The 16289-nt window shown below is 48.7% G+C and overlaps 4 protein-coding genes across 5 annotated transcripts; 1 reads left to right on the top strand and 3 right to left on the bottom strand.

The window, feature by feature from the left end:
* Positions 1–765: 765 nt before the first annotated feature.
* E1B28_013243 (uncharacterized protein) lies at positions 766–1182 on the bottom strand (the record flags this gene model as incomplete). The annotated part of the gene is made up of 1 exon (XM_043158388.1): positions 766–1182. One exon carries the CDS (start codon positions 1180–1182, stop codon positions 766–768), a length of 417 nt encoding a protein of 138 aa, XP_043003735.1.
* Positions 1183–10192: 9010 nt separating this feature from the next.
* Positions 10193–12989, top strand: E1B28_013242 (uncharacterized protein). Of its 2 annotated transcripts, XM_043160827.1 has the most exons (5): positions 10193–10389; positions 10446–11199; positions 11249–11866; positions 11922–12244; positions 12299–12989. In XM_043160827.1, the coding sequence occupies exons 1-5, from the start codon at positions 10203–10205 to the stop codon at positions 12940–12942; spliced, it is 2526 nt and encodes an 841-aa protein (XP_043003733.1). In that variant the 5' UTR covers positions 10193–10202; the 3' UTR covers positions 12943–12989. The 2 variants fall into 2 exon arrangements, with proteins under 2 accessions (XP_043003733.1, XP_043003734.1); XM_043160828.1 differs by having other exon boundaries at positions 10193–11199.
* An 853-nt stretch (positions 12990–13842) lies between these two features.
* On the bottom strand, positions 13843–14466 carry E1B28_013241 (uncharacterized protein; the record flags this gene model as incomplete). Its single annotated transcript, XM_043158387.1, has 5 exons — positions 13843–13910; positions 13964–14107; positions 14163–14186; positions 14248–14400; positions 14454–14466. 5 exons carry the CDS (start codon positions 14464–14466, stop codon positions 13843–13845), a joined length of 402 nt encoding a protein of 133 aa, XP_043003732.1.
* A 615-nt stretch (positions 14467–15081) lies between these two features.
* On the bottom strand, positions 15082–16187 carry E1B28_013240 (uncharacterized protein; the record flags this gene model as incomplete). The annotated part of the gene is made up of 8 exons (XM_043158386.1): positions 15082–15206; positions 15260–15446; positions 15506–15529; positions 15585–15691; positions 15752–15831; positions 15892–15969; positions 16024–16058; positions 16119–16187. The coding sequence occupies 8 exons, from the start codon at positions 16185–16187 to the stop codon at positions 15082–15084; spliced, it is 705 nt and encodes a 234-aa protein (XP_043003731.1).
* Between the last annotated feature and the right edge of the window lie 102 nt (positions 16188–16289).

Genomic DNA, 16289 nt, shown 5'->3' with positions numbered 1-16289 from the left:
GGAAAAAAAACTCTAGTTTCCCTTTTAACGACTGAGCACGGAAAATCAAACGGATTATACTGTAACGAAATGTAACTCGGTGTCTAATGCAGAGTTTGGAGTCGGCATCTCCATTGGAACGGAGATGAAACAATCGAACGATATGAGCGACCTAATGGAAAGAAGATTCCAGACCTGTAGGACAAACTAGCCCTAGGCCTCGTTCACCCTGCCCGAGAGTTTGAAGTCGAAAGCTAAAGCGGGATTACAAGAGCTGAGGAGGTGTAGTAGCTGAAATTTCAGTATTTCAGTTACTTGGAGGCGAGCCATTTTTATGGCGTCCAGTTGCCCTAGATCCGTATCATTCGCATGGAACCGATTTTTATTCGAAGAACTGAATGCTGAGCCGTTGAGACCATCACAAAGCAATTCTCACCCATGTTAAAGCGCGACAAAAGTGTGAACCGTAACTTCAGGCTTTCAGGGATGAACAAGCTGAAACAGATCGTGGATGAAGTGCACTGCCACTGAAATTCCCACACTCTGCTCAACTCGGCGTAATTTCAGTTTCTTTGACCAGAATCATCCGCAACGAGCCAAGTCACCAATTTAGCAATATCTATGTATTCTTCGAAATAAAGGACTCATCATAGTACACAACGTTGTTTTCTAGATTCCGAGCGAGACTCAATTGGTGGTGGCACGATGTCTGATAAAGTATGCTTGAATTATTGATAATAGCGACAGGAGAAGTGTGCATACGATAGGTGTATCCTTCTCCAAACTCTACTGTTCCGAGACCGGCCTCCTCCAATTTGAGGAATCCGAGCCTCGCGCGTCACGCTGCTGATGTGTCGGTCCAAACTTCCGACCAACGCTTCTGGCATTGTATGATCCCTTTCCACGACTCAAAGCACCCTTTGCCCCTCCTTCAGTCCTTGTTGGCGATGGACTGGCACCTTTCGAGTCACTGGTCCCCAATCCGAGCATCACGCCTCCCGTCATAACCGCCGTCTGGCCATCTCTATAGCTGTACTGAACAACAACATTCTTGGAGGGGTCGACCACTGGCAACCGAGGGTCAGAGGAAGACAAGTGCGGAGTTTGCGAAGCGGAGGTTTTGCCTTGAGGACCAGTCAAAATGGACCGAGTGTGACTCGTGGCCCTATTGCACGAAGATGTGTCGACAAGCGACTGAGTCATGGTGGCACTACTATCGCGACTGAGTTCTGAGGCTGCAGTAAAGAGGCCACACCAACACACACCTTGAAGGAAATCAAAAAAATGAATGAACGGTCGAAAAGAAAGGTTCAGCTGGATGAATCGACGGAGTCCAGCTTCGTCGACAACGCGTAGCCAACCACTTATCCTCGAATGGTGTTGATGGGGTGTAGGGGAAGAGAGAAGATAAACCTGCCCCAGATATTGTACCCTCTGGTAACAGCTCTCGACAGCTCAGGTTCTCCAATCTAGGCGCAGAATTCAACAGCTTTACAGCCGAAATTCGGCTTCATGGAGCTCTAACATCCCCCCCCCCCCCCACCTGGTGCTAGTGGTTACCATCGTCATCGTGCCAGGCTACTGGCAGCCACGGGCCTGAAGCACTCCGAACGAGGATAATCATAATCCCTCCGTCTTGAAAATCCCTTGAAAGCTGGTGGAACGCGTACAGGTAGTATTAGTCGAGTGGTGACACTGACGACGAACGGTGAAGTTCGAGACCGGTTCTAGTCTTGCCTGGTCTCCTTCGCATTGATTGACATAAAAAAATTGTATCGTCTATTCTTTCTGAAATATTGGCCATAAGGAGATTCCGAGCTGGCACGAGTTGCGGGCCCGAGAGGTTTTGAGGGTTATGGTGTAAGGCTGTATAAGCAGAGAGCACCCCAGCGTTCATTGAGCTTGATATACCCTAATCATGATCCTAAACAGGAAGGGGATGAGACGTCTTAGAAGTCTGGACCACAGCATAGAAAAAGCTTACTCGAGGCGAGATTCTGAAGTCATAGAAACAGGTAAAGTTGCCAAATAAATAGCTAGTGGTAACCCGGCAACCGCTTGAAAAAAGCTGCAGTCACGATTTGGAATCATTTTTGGGATCCAAAACTCACCAGTGCTCCTCCCAAAAAATCTTTGCCGGAAACAGTACAGCGATCTGCAACTTAAGGTGACGCTCCAAAAAGGAAATAAAATCTGCAGGTGATTTGACGTCAGGTGAACGTGTGAACAGCCGAGAGGGGGTACTTTTCAACGTCCATTTTCCTTCGGAGTTTTTTTTACGAGTGCAACCGCCTCTCGTGAGGTAAGTCACTTCGTATTTACCTTCTACTATTCTCAAAGACTCACCCTATTTTTTCTCTCTGATTCGACTTGGCTCGTTCCTCAGTAATTCACCCCCGAGTTTGCACTGCCAGTAGATACTAGACAGCGTCAGGACGAGGATGGTGACGGCTATCAATGTGCCCGGTGCCAGAAGCGATTTGCAACGGGATATCGCCTCAGTAACGATCGCACACCTGTTAATCCCACTTATTTAGTCAAGTAAGACCCACCGTTTCAAGTATTATCCCCTCTAGTTAGATATAACAGGAGTGTTCCCCACTGGTGGGGCTAATTTTCGTTAATAAATAAAATTTTAACGCCTCCACCCGCCTAATAATTAAGACTGGAAGTCGGCATACGTCACCCCACCGTGGTCATTGCGGTCAACGTTCCCGACGCATCAAAAAGACGCGCCGTCGTTGCCTCCAACAGCGAGCTCGTATCTTCCCCAGATTTAATTCAAAAAACCCGAAAAAAAGCCTGTATGTATCCAATAGTATAATACACACAGATCTATATCCACTAACGAGTGCCACTCTTCCTTCTATGAATAAAACCATCTAAGATTTAGCAGTATATAACCTATATCTGATAGCAACAGCCTGGGTTTCCTGTACAGCAACTGGTAGCCCCAGTGTCCTCCCATACATCTCAAGTCCATGGAGCTCTATTGCTCGTCATAGAGCATGGCAGTTAGAGGGCCAGCAGAGTGGTTGTCGTAGGTTGGGTGCAAGTCCCCTGAGTGCACGCCCCATCCAATCAGGCCCTGCAGCTCCTGCTCTGTAAACATGGGTGTCTGCATGGCGAGGCTGGCGATATCTATACTCGCGGTGTTGACAGGAATATGGTTTGCACCAGAGGTCAACGAGACGTCGGCGAAAGGCTCGCGAAGCTCCTCTGGTTCTGAGGCTGGGTGGTTTGGAATGTGGTACGCAGAGTCTATCGATTTTACAGAGCTGTTGGTCAGCGACAGAGAAGGGTTTTCGAGATGGCCAGGGGTATTTGGGGGATAGTCAGATCGTTGGAGGGCCGTGGCTGTATGTGGCAGAATAGGAGCTGGGGTAGAGGGAGGAGGTTGTCCAGCAGATGGGGTTGCTTCGGCGTCGACTTGACGATTGTTTTTTGGAGGTCGACCACGGCGTCGGGGTCGGGGTGATCCAGACTCGCTGTTTCTCCTCTGCCTCTTGCTTCTGCCAGACTCAGGGTCACGTTTGGCGCCGGCTCTCTTCTTTTCCCTCACTACAGCGTCGGTGGAAAGTAAAGAGACACACGAATGCGGCAATGGTAGGTTTGGATTGGTCAGTTTGGTAGAGGGGTTTTCAGGAGTATGGGGGGCGTGGAGAGTGTGTGTTGGCATGGCGTCGTCCCCAGAAGGGTTGGCTTGGGTAGGAAGTACAGTAGCTGCATTCGAAGTTGATGAAGGAAGGGTTTCTGGCGAATCGTCGATGGGGGAGTCCAAGTTGGCGGCTTTACGGGGCTTGTACTGGCCTCGCGTTTTGCCCTTGTCAGCTCTTGGGGCTCTCTGTTTGGCTTCCTTTCGTCCAGCATCCTGCTCCTTCGACAGCCAGTCCTTATGTGCATTTACTTGCTGTGTACTCATACTTTCCCAATAGCATGCCCCACTCTTCAACGTCTCCAGAAGTTGTATGAGGTGATCGCGGTTGGTCATCGCTGAGGGACTCTTGAAGTCCACACCTTTCGGCCAACCCACTATATGGCAGCGAAGTTTCAGGACGATTGTTGCATCGTAGTTGGCCCAGTTCATCTGCGTATTACTGCCTCGAAGATTTTCTGTATACAGTCAGTTAAAAAAAGCTGGAAATGACTCAAAAAAGAACTCACTCAACCCGGTTGTGATGAATGCGACGCACTTCGCTCGCAAGCTGTCGATGCTAAAATCTTTCTTGGAGTCTGTAGTAAAGGGGCTCTACATGTTAAAAGTACCCACAAAAAGAGGAGTTCAAGGCCTACCGTGGTTGTTTGTTGCCCAGAGTTCAAACTTCCGCGTGAACTTCCACATGTCCATGCTGAATGTTTCTTGAATAAAGTCGGCGGCATCACCATATGCATAAAATCCTGGTACGCTATACTCCATAACGTTTGGCTTCGATACGAGTCCAAAGGACGGCGCCTCAGTCTTGAGAAACAAACGTCTCATCTATAGGTGCAAAGTTTCAAGTTGGTGCTGAAAACAAAGCAATAGAGCGTACACTCACAATGTCAGAGCTTTGCTTCTGAGCTTCGCTAATCAGGGCTGCTTGGGATCGTTCTGTAACACGCGCACCCGTCGCCTTCGACTGCCGTTGGTCTTTGATTTCCTCCAGAAGCTCTCTCTGCTTGTCTTCATTGCTCTCGATGTCTTCGAGGTATACCTCAGTCTTTGCCATGTCTCGAAGCTCTTCCAGTGAGTATTTTGTGCCTTTTGGCCGTTCTGTTTGTAGTCATAATCAGTTACACTTTACTACTGATAGATTGAAATGTACCGTCGTTGTACTTGTTCTTCATGTAGTGTAGAATGGCGTTGTCAAGCCTCGGGGATCTGTGTCGTCCATAGTGGCAGGAGAGGTTTAGTAGCTGACGGACTCTGTCCTCAGTCTTCCCATACTTCTCTGCAATCTCTCGTAGCTCTTCGTCAAACTTCCCAACCGCTGCCTTCAAATCCAACGCAAACTTCTGCTCTCTCTTCTCTCTCAACTCCTTTGCTGCTTCACGAGTTGCCTTTTCTGCTTCAGTGAGTTGTCCAGTTTTCCCTCTTGATGGTGCTTGTCCAGCTGTCAATGACTTGCTCGTGGGCGTATCTTGAGAGCTTGGTTGGGTAGACGCACTTGAACATGGTGAGAGGTCAACATCACGATGAGAGCCAATTGAGTTGCTGCCGGCGGGAGAAGCACCGTGACTCAATAGCGTGTCATTGACTGCGGAATGAACCGCGTTAAGTGCGCCATTCATTTCAGTCTGAGTATTGCTGATCATCATGGATAGGGGAGGCTGAACTATCGCAGAAAACTGGATACGAAGGTCAGTCGGTGGTCTCGGTCTTCTGTACACTAAACGTTACTAGACGTGTTTTAATTGTCATACAAAAAAACGTGATATGGACCTACAGATGAAAAACATAAACGTGCCCAGCCCACTACGGCCAAGTAGCTATGGACCAACATCAGCTGGTGAAGGCAGCTTTACGGTTGCGGGACTCTATCGCGGGTGAGTACTTACTGCAATCACTTTGTTGGACTTAACTCTAACAAGATCTTCCATAACAGTTCTACATTGGAATAATGGCCGCACGAGGGCAATGCTAGAAGAAGTAAGGGAGCAAGTGGAAAGGTCGGAGGGGGCAGCGCAAGATCTGGAGAGCTCTCTCAGTGAGTGTTATGTTACTCTTTCTTGCCGGCTCCTGATTTACCTTACCTATGGTTAGATAGCATCCTGCAAGCTCTCAGGCTCGATATTATGCCAGCTAACTCGACAAGGTCTTCAATGTCCACAGAACTACCTTCAGCCGGTGACTACAGCGACTACAGCAACTCTCGTCGCTCAAGTACCTTCTTCACCGCCACTTCCGACCATCCGCCCTCCTGTCCTCCCTCAACCCATTATGACGACTCTGACTTGGAAGAGTTGGTGGCAAACATGACCGCAGAAGATTTCGACAACCTTTGTGGTCAGTCTACGGCAAATACAGAACCTCAGCTTTCATTCGTACACCCCCTATTTATCCCTTCTGCCGAACCGCCCAAAACTCCACCTCCACTGGCTCGACGCGTTAATGTAGCAACACCGGCTAGCAATTGCAGTCAGGATTTGGACTCCTCGCCTTCAATAAGTCGACAGGCCAACTCAACCCTTCTGAATCTCAATCGCTCTACGACACCTGCTGTGTCATCAAGCCCTTTAAGAGGAAGATCGAAGACGGCTGCCTACATGATCTTGAATGGAAGAGAGAAGTACAGCGGCATTGTTACTAGCTGGTAAGCAGGTCTTTACGGTTCGATGGTTAACATGTATCATGTCCTAGTATTATAGGCACCGTTCTCAGCATTCCTTGGGTGCCTTCAGCCTCTCGAACTCTGTTCCAGGGGTCGTTGTTCAAGGATTTCGACAATTAGATGAAGCGGAACGCGCCTACTCAGCGTGCGTCATATCCGGTCTCGTTCAGTTTCTCCGAGAGCCCTCCTACCAAGAGAGCTGGTTTGTTGTCGCTATCAACTCCATGGTCAGCAAGTGCAGGAGGTATGTTCTGCGTCCTATTAGCAGAAGTGTCAAAGCTAAAGATAGCGGTATCAAATAGATCTGAGCTTGTGGAGATTATCGGACGTCGAAACTTATCGCTGCTGAGAGAGGACTCGATCCATGTCCGAGAAACAGAGGAGGAGGCAAACCTCCTCCTCAGGAAGCTATGTTGGACCCGTAGTACTCAACCTGTGTAACCTAGGCTGTAAACTTATAGATGGCCACGTTTTGTTACTGCACCCCAACGAAAGAAAGTTTTATAAATTCCCTCACCAACAGGTGAGTGTACATGACTTTGCAAGACTCCCTTAACAGATGTTGTCTGAGCCCAATTTCCACCGCTCCTCTACGATTCTGTCAATTCTCTCATTCTCCTGCTGCCGACGTCTGAAGTCCTTCCCTCGTTTCCATCTATAATGAGCGCCTTCATATCGGTGTCGTTTCTGTGGGTCATCTCTCATGGCCAGAAGACTGCGCGGCTGGACGTCGCGTGAGGGATAGTTTTCGAGATCATTCTTCTGTTGATTGAGCATGTATTCACTGTACAGGAAGAGTATTGAGTGAACGTAGAGTTCGTAGATAGAGGTACTTTACTTACGACTTGCGAGCATTCTCTGCATTGACCAATATCTTTTCACGATTTCTGAAGGGAATTCAACAAATGAATTGACGATTATATAGAATACTACGCACCTGACATAGTTCTGTCGAGCCCAGCCTTTCTGCTTTTCTTTCGCTTTATTCTTCTCTTTCTCCGATTGTGCTGCACGAAGTCTGAGAGGAAAAAATTTAGACAAATGAAGTCCAGCCCAGGTTTTCTAGCCCAACTGAATCTCACCTTGCCATTCTTTCTCTAGCCTTATGTTTTAAGATCTCTCGGTTTCTGTACATGTTTATTTGAGTGAGTGGTTCAAATGAATAACGATGTAAGCACAATGAAGGGCTTAGGGCGGTGACTTACTGTTGTAAATACACCTTTCTCGCAATATGAAGTTTGTCCTTCTGTTCAGCAATTTCCGATGGCGTAAAGACTGTTTTCTTGCAGGGCATAGGTAGTTTAGATGTTTGGGAAGATATTTTGAAGCGTTACAGGTATGAGAGTGAGAATGTATGGGTAGGTCACGGTTTGACACAATTTGAGTCAAGTCAAGGTGTGTACTGATAATCTGCCGACCTGGAGGTATGCTAATTTCGAGTTCGCACATCAAACCTCATGGCCTAACTGTAGACTCTTGTCAAGTATTCCACCCAAACACCTATAGTTAAGGTTCAAAAACATCTCACAATGAACAGGTAGACAGAATGAAACGGAATAAAATAAATTTGAGATTACTACAGGCAGATTTCATGAAATCTAGTGTACAAACCCTCTATCAACAAGTTCTGCTAATGTAGAGAAGCGATTTATTCCCTCCAACCCAACCTTTGCTTTAACCCCAGCTTTGTGCTCATTGTACACTGCAGGATCATGGACTTTCAAATCTCCCATGCTCTGTCCCCCATACTTTGCCCAACGAAACAATGAGCCGGCGCTATATTGGGTATAAGATGTCCGAGTCTCCTCCGGACCAACAGTGAGGTTGCTGTGGATGAGTGTCGCAGAAGGGAGGAGGATCGTTGAGCCGGGTGGAAACTCGACGACGAGTTTCAAGTCCCATAAGACCAGATGGCCTCCCTTGTGAGGGTTGAAGTGCCCCATTGCAGTCACAGCACACCAGCCGTGCGGGAGGTTTTGGACATCGCGATGCTTGTATGTACAAGTCTGTGGCCCAAAGTTAATGGTCGCACAGGCAAACACGCTGTTGAGAAAGTTCCAGCGAACGCCCTTGGTGCATGGGTGACATTCAATGAAGTTCTTCGTCTCCCTATAAAGCGCAAAGTTTCGGGGTGACCAGCGAGCAAAAGAAGCTGCAATCCAAGGTACATTAGTCTCGCGTTTCAGGCAGGGGTGGAGGGCGAAGGGTACTCGCAGCTTTGGTAGGCCGAAATGCGCACTGCTACCTTCTCTTGCATCAGTTTCTCCATCAAGTGCCCATACCTTTTGTTCAACAGCTCCATCGGGGCTGGCTGGCCCATGCCGTACGCTACTCCGCGAGCCTGAGCGGGAAAGTCGCCTCGCAATTGTGAGCAGTCAGGGCCCGTGAATTTCTTACGCTGGGCGAGTATCAGGTGGTGGAAAGTGAGGCAATCTTGCTGGAAAGTCGGATTGTCCAGCGACCCAACGAGGGCGGCGATTACGCGCTCTTGACAGTCGAGAATAGGTATGTGAGCTCTTAATGGCGACAATTGAGTAAAGCAGGATACATGTGAGAGTATGGCACGTACTTTCCGTCCCAGTTGACCAGTTTAAACCCTTTTTCCTTCAACTCCTCCAGCGTGTACGACGCCTTTGCCCCTTCCCTCTCTCCTGCCGATGCAGTCTTCGCCGTAAACCCGTCTCCCTTCGAAGGAAGACTCCTTGCCTCATATGGTAGCTTGATTGGATGGGCGAAGGGTTGGGGATATCCTGAAGCCCGTTGAAGCGGGTCGCGAAGCTTTGCACGTTTGCGCGCACGTTTTGCATTCGTATGGCTTTGCCGTCCTCCCTTTGGCTCTTCTGGGAGCTTGCGCTTGAGGGCCACGTTCGAGGGGTTGGGTTCTGGCAGGAAGGCCTCAGAATCTTCTCGGTCGAGTGCGTCATGTACGTCTCTATCAACATCAGCCTGCTTCTCAGTCGACTTCCACCGCAACTTCTCCTCCCTCTCAGTGGCCAGATTTAATAGTGGGGCTATGTCGATGTCTTCAATGACTATCGGCGAGAACTCTTTGCCACCTCGTAGCTGAGAATTGGTTAGCGGGTGGATGAAATCAGGTCAAGTCGGGGCACTCACCGTTCGTTTCCAGCCGTTGCTCGGAATGCTAGACATTCTATTGAGTGGAAGGTAGGGTCAGTAAGGGTGGAAGAGTTTCGTAAAAGAGGTGGCGGATAGAGCTCGTCGTTAGTCTTGGGGATCCAAGTGTTGAATCCTGCCAAACCAACGTAGCAAAGCCAATGGAGGGATCCAAGTGTTGAATCCTCAACCAAAGGCCGACCGCTAAGCGAGGGGGGGAGAAAAGGAGGGTAGGAGAGCAGAAATCACGGCTCACCTTTGCTCTTGAATGTGTTGATGTGGTTGAGGACAAGGCGTGCCTCCAGCACGTGATTGACGCGTCGCGTTTTCGTTGTCTTCCACAATCCTACCCAATGCATCGACGGCGTGAAAACGCAACCTCTGGAAATAGCTCCGGCGTCAAGGGTTTCACCTCCTTAAGTCCTCTAGATGATATTCTCAGTAAAACCAAAACAAAGGCCCTCAACCTCAAGCACATCAAAAAAAAAGCCAAGCTTGATGAATCGCGCCGACTGCTTAAGAAGCGGGTTGCGTCGAAAATGGATGAAGACGACGACAATGAATGGATGGACACTCAGGGTTCGGCCGTCGATACCTTTTCTTCACCGAGTATCGATTTGGAACGCATATACCGAGGGGCAGACGTCATCAACATTAGCCATGCAGGAGGGGAGCTAGAAGCTCTGGAGCAGGCTGTGGAGCAGGAACTTCAAAGGTACACGCCTTTCTTTGCTGCTGATATATATTTCATGGAGTTTTTTTAGTGGCTGGAGACAGCGCAAACAAAAGGACAGCCGGATGCGAAGGGATCGAGTGCAGGTGCGCGTCGATCTTTTTCAAGCTCAAATGCCAGCTGCTGCTCGAGCGTATATGGAATGGGCTGCGAAGGATGGAGGAAATTGGGCAGAGGCTAGTCAAACCTGCTCGGACGCTACAGATGGAGACCAAATTGGGCGTAGAGCTGTTCGAGTGGTTGATATGTTTTGTACGTTGCTACATTGAATTCTCACTCTTTCACAATGACAGATGCTATCCACACAGGTACCTATACATACGAGTGTTGTATTGAAGCCGAAGACACGAACCTACTGTCTTCCTTTATCCGTCAAGGTCTTCTGCCATGTGCGCCGTCTCAACCCTCTGTCGCCATCACAATCCGCACCATGGAAGCGTATCGAACCATGTTCATGCGAAGCCCCCATTTTACGATACAGCCGTTTGTGAAGGCTCTGTGCGATATCCACGGCATACCGTTTCGCTCATATCTCACTCAACAGTTCTCTATCTGCTTCGACCTATTTTTCGCAATCCTAGCTGATGTCCGTGCCCTCGTTGAGCAGAAGCTGGAAAGGCATTCCGAAACATGGCGGCTACAAAATGCATGTCCGTGCTGCACGTATCGACTAGAAGGCGAGAAAGAGCTCAACTACTCGATGCTCTTTACGATGGACGGAAACGATTCGCTCAAACGCATAGCACGACGCAATGCGGGTGAGCAAGGCCAGTTGGGAGCTTCAAAAGAAAGACTTGACAGCCGAGAAGGAGGAGGCGGCTACTTTCTCTCAAGGGAGGAGGTGGATGAGTGGTCAAAGGGGATGTTGGAAGAAATCCTGGCTGCCAGTGACGAGGGTACTGGGGGCAATGAAGTAAACCCATGCGCCGACAGGTGGAAAAATATGATGCAGGAGATGGTGGCAAGAATGTGGGGGATCTTCGACGAGACGGGGGTGTTTCTTTCATTGTGTAGGCATGGGTTTGTTCTCTTGGCCTGCGATATGGTCAGGAGCGGCGAGCTGTGAGTCCCTATGTCTTTTCAGGCTGAACAGATGCTTACTCTGTTTCAGAGCAAAATATCCCCTTGCTATGGTCAGCAGACTTCTCGATGTGCTCGGAAAGAATCTCGGCGGTGCCTACGATATTGGCTGCAAGTTCCAGTCGACTCTCAACAAGAGCACTATAGGCGAGAAGGCACGTCGCCTTGGATTCAAAACTCTCGTTGGACTTTTCCATGGCCACGCACATAACCGTCGCTGTCAGCTCAAGAATCTTCTGACATATGTGGAGTCGGTTGGCTTAGAAGACCTTGAGGGTTGTGAGCGTTTCTTCTCCAGATCAAATGCGCTGGCGCCTGCGGTTCGACATGCCAGTATATTCCACCGACGGCAGGCAATTTCAGAGTTCTGTCGACATCTCGATGCCTTTGACACCCTTCAGAGCTTGTCCGACTTCCTCTGCAATAATTATTACCAAGCGCTCGATATTCTAGATGGTGAATCAGCCTGGATCAGCTCAATGAGGAGCTTCGTCGGCAAACATGAAGCCGACGCTGAGGAGCTGAGGAAGCTGTGTGAAGATTGGAGAAAAGAAGAGCAGGAATACCTCGAAGGACTGACGAAGACGCCAGAAGTTGAGACCTTGCAGATGGAGTACCTAAAGACTCTACGGCGTCTTGTCAAGACACAGTGAGTAACCCCGTAACCTTATACCCTTGACTTTACTCATACACTCTTCACCTAGGGAGAACCTCAATCTCGCCAGAGATATGTTCGTCAATGAAACGCCCGATACGATTCTCAACTATGGTACAAATACAGCCAATACTAATGCAAGAGAAGCTCAACGTCGACACCTTTGGGAGCTCCATCAGCTAGCTTTGGAAGACACTCAAGTACTGGAGAAACGCCTAGAAATTCGGGAGCGTTGGATACCCTCGTCAGTAGAATGGAAGGACGCCGAGAAGTTGGTTGACAATATGGAGTACCAGCAGGCGTTGGATCGGTTGGAAGGTCTTATTGTGTCAAGGCTCTTTGAGCTAAAGGGAATGAACAAGGCTGGCCAAGGTGTGTCTGAACTTTACTTATGCCAAAGACACCTACCGATTCCCGAGCACATAGGCTACAAACTTCGTCAACATGTTGGCAAGGCCCTCAAATCACGCTCCCATGCAATACAGAATGCTGTAGACCGCTACAACAAAGCTGCAGTCAAGAGAGGCCGACCGGAACTCGACTTCCAGACTGTCGTGGACTACACCTTCCTTGCTGAGTTTGACCTACTTCGTGAAGGCAGGAAGGACATTCGGGACCAAGCATGGGCTGTCCCTGCAGCGCGTAATCTCATGGACCAGTACTACAAGATTGAACGTGCACGAGAAGAGAAGGAACGCCTCGACATCGAAATACAGCGGCTCGTGACATGGATGCAAGATGAAGAGGCTTACCTGTTAGCCAAGGAACGGGAGGTAACAGATCCAGCACTTTCGTACCAGATCCAGCGCTACAGAGCCCGCCGTACTCGATTCAACAACATTCACTTCAAGAAGCTCGCAAAACTTTTGAAGCAGGACGGTTGTACAGCGACATTTGTAGCAGGAGTCGGGACTTTGAGCTTGTGGAGACAGGGCAGTAAAATGGCAGAGGGAACCGAGCAGGAAGACGAGGAGGAACTGGTGGAAGAAGACATTCAGGAGGAGGAACAGGTCACCTCAACTTACGATGATCTTGTACTTATAGAGGGACTGGCAGCACTGGGCAGTTAGATGTAGCAATGTATTATATTCTATCCAATTTATGGAGGTTTTTAAACTATATTTGGGGCAGATACGAGCTCGCTGTTGGAGGCGACGACGGCGCGTCTTTTTGATGCGTCGGGAACGTTGACCGCAATGACCACGGCGGGGTGACGTATGCTGACTTCCAGTCTTAATTATTAGGCGGGTGGAGGCGTTAAAATTTTATTTATTAACGAAAATTAGCCCCACCAGTGGGGAACACTCCTGTTATATCTAACTAGAGGGGATAATACTTGAAACGGTGGGTCTTACTTGACTAAATAAGTGGGATTAACAGGTGCGATCGCACGACCTGCAAGAAGCTGAAGAAGAATAAGCGGGCATTCGAGATTGCAATTACTCTAGGCAGCTGAGTCGAAACCATGACTTGGGAAGCGACGGCGTGTGGAAACTCGGGCGTGAATAGCGAAAGATCAGGACGGAGCCACGACGTTCTAAAAGCCACTGGGAGTAAGAGGAGAGGTTGAAAGAGGAGGCAAAGACATTCGTCGTCACCAACAGACATTGTGAGCGGTTATATTCCTTGTCCTATTCCTCTATATGATAACCTAACGTGTGTTGCCTCAAGAGTCAAGTCGTTAGCAATGCCGCAGAGAAAGGTATCGTCCTCATCGCTTCACGCACCGTCACCTCCACAAATGTCATTTCCAACGTTCCCGAGGCGGACTAAGGATTAGTAGATACTAGATAGAAACAAACAATGTATTACCAAGAATACGAAACGATGATTCACCTGGAAACAAGAAACGATGACGTGACCGAGCGCGACACGACGCGACTAAAATGCGAATCCTGCTGTCAGAACAAGGCAAGAACAAGGCCCTTGTGTTATTCTACAGTATTGTACATTCATTGGTTGCGCGTAAATTACAAAGCTCCTTGTTCTTTCAAGTAAGTTTCAGCATGTTTTTTAGCTTCTGCAGAAACGCGAGGATCTAGAACAACAAAATGAGCTGAGCCTTTCAAACCATCGTTGAGTGATACGTACTGTTGAGGGCGGCTTTGTATCCAGCCAGGACGCGAGTCTGGTGTTCATCGAACTCAGCTTGATTGGAACCGGAATAATCCTCCACGCTAGCAGCATCCAAAATTTCACGGGCGTGCTGCTTAGCGGAGTCAGACGTGTTTGGGTCTACATTTCCAACAGTCAGCAATCGATCCGATATTAGGGAAACAATACAACTTACTACTCAAAGTAGCTTTGTATCCGCCTACAATAAATGTGAAGGTGATGAGAAACACTTGCTGGATGAACTGCGAAGAAACACTGACCCATTACGCGGTTCTCGTGCTCTGTTGTGGGCTGCTCCGTTGTAGCCCCTTCAATGTTGTCAAGTCGCTGTTGAGCGCTTTCCTTGGCCTCATCGGAAACTCTGGGGTTGTTGATGGCAGCTTTAAGGCCTCGAGCGACGTTTGCTTCGTGTTCTGTACAAACAAGGTCAGAATTAGGGGCATTGAGTGGTTGTGAGGATACTGACGTGTAGAAGACATGACTGAGCGAAGAAAGATACGGTTAATGTTGGATAAAATGGTTTATTGTTGGTAGTGAAACAGAAGACGCCTTCGGTGAAGGTTTATATGGGTTTTATGTTTCCAGTGACGACGCCATGACGTCAGGGGATCCTCGATCGTTTTGGAGTCCATTGACGTCTACATTACCCAACTTGCAGGGTCACTGGTGTGACTCGCCGTTGACAATGAAAAGTACGGTACTGTATAGGTTCCTTGTGCTTTCCCCGACACTGGCCGATCCAATGATATTGTATGTCGGACGGGGGAAACTGTCTTCTTCAATGGTTTCATACCAAGATAACGTCACCCCTGGATGGTCAGCGAGCTTGGCCCCCACCGACTGCTTGCCTATGATGCTCTTAACTCCTAGCTTCTTCAGGTGCTCTGCAGGTCCGATACCAGGTAGAAAAAGAAGCTGAGGATCCGATTGCCCCCGCTGATAAGGTGTCCTCTTTTCTGGCAGTCAGATTGAATGGAACACGCCATGAGCTTCAGCAACTTGAAGAAATCGTGACCGCCTTACTTTGGATACCGGAATTAGAAACCTCGACAGTTCTGAAACTCGGCAGGTTCGTACGCGAGTATGAATCTTGCTCAAACTTTAGAAGAGCTTTCTCGCCCTAGACACGACATCAATATTGTGTTGCTCGACGAACTCAGGGTGGAGATATGCAGTAGCCGAGTTTTCACGGGTCCCACCCAACACTGTAACGGGTGGCCTGTATGACAGAAACTTATAGAGAAACGTTTCTGAGAGGGGGGTTGAGCTTACCGAAACCCAGCTCGTACTCATCTCCTGCATTCATATCTCGGGTATACGAAAACTCGTCCTTCGGCTCTTGTGTGGTCTGAATGACGAGCACAGCCAAAGGAGATGGATAGCTAGGTACACTGTAGCCCATAATGCCAGACTGCCCGTGGACGGACGAGATGACCGGATTTGTGGTATTGTGGTGGTCCTGTGATTCGCGAGGGTATGGATTCAAGGATCCGGTATTATTGATGGAACAAAACTTGCCGTGGGAGGGACTAACTTCTCGTTCTGTGAAGCGAATGATGAAAAGTTGACTTTCCAGCCATGATAGATCCTGGCTTACTTTGTAAACGAAAGGTAACATATTTCTCCATGCCCATCTATCGTCTTCTGTAACCTTCGCTATACGATCGTAGTTCTCTGCTGGACCGCGGGTACTAGCCATTCCGCCTACAAATGACGCGCAAGTCAGATAGAAGCGAAGCGAGGGTGTTCGAAGTCGACACGCACTGAGGCAATTGCTTCCTCCCAAGACATGTCCTCTCGGGAAACCAACGCTTCGATTATGGAGCCCTGGTTGAGGAACGGAGCTTCAGATTCCAAGTAACGATCAGACTTTCAGAAAATATTCAAGTAGAGGCAAAGCATACGTGTAATTCCAGTCCTTGACTATGTTGAATGAGCGAGGGTACCACAGAGGAACCTGGAGCTTGATATCATTTGTGTGTCTGGTGTGACTGTTTTGTGGTATCCGAACAAGTTCAAAGAGCTACTGGGCTCACTTTACTCCAGCTTCAACGACCAAGAGCGGTACCTCCTGCATGGCGAATATATGGTGACTGGTATGTTACAACGCGAGAAATCGACCCTGACATACCTCCAACGACAATATAGTCGAATTCCGGCATATGTCCACCATGAACTTGAAGAAGGTCCAAAAGAGCATCGTATATAGCCCCACCGCAGTAAGCAGGCACGGAGACGGCTAGCAGGAGCAGAATGAGAGGAGATGGTCTGAGACACATATCAGGAACAATAGCGGATGCCA

Source organism: Marasmius oreades, chromosome 9 (genome assembly GCF_018924745.1).
Source record: "Marasmius oreades isolate 03SP1 chromosome 9, whole genome shotgun sequence".
Lineage (NCBI taxonomy): Eukaryota > Fungi > Basidiomycota > Agaricomycetes > Agaricales > Marasmiaceae > Marasmius > Marasmius oreades.
Note: the sequence above shows the minus strand (reverse complement) of the source record. Positions and strands in the feature narration are given on the sequence as shown.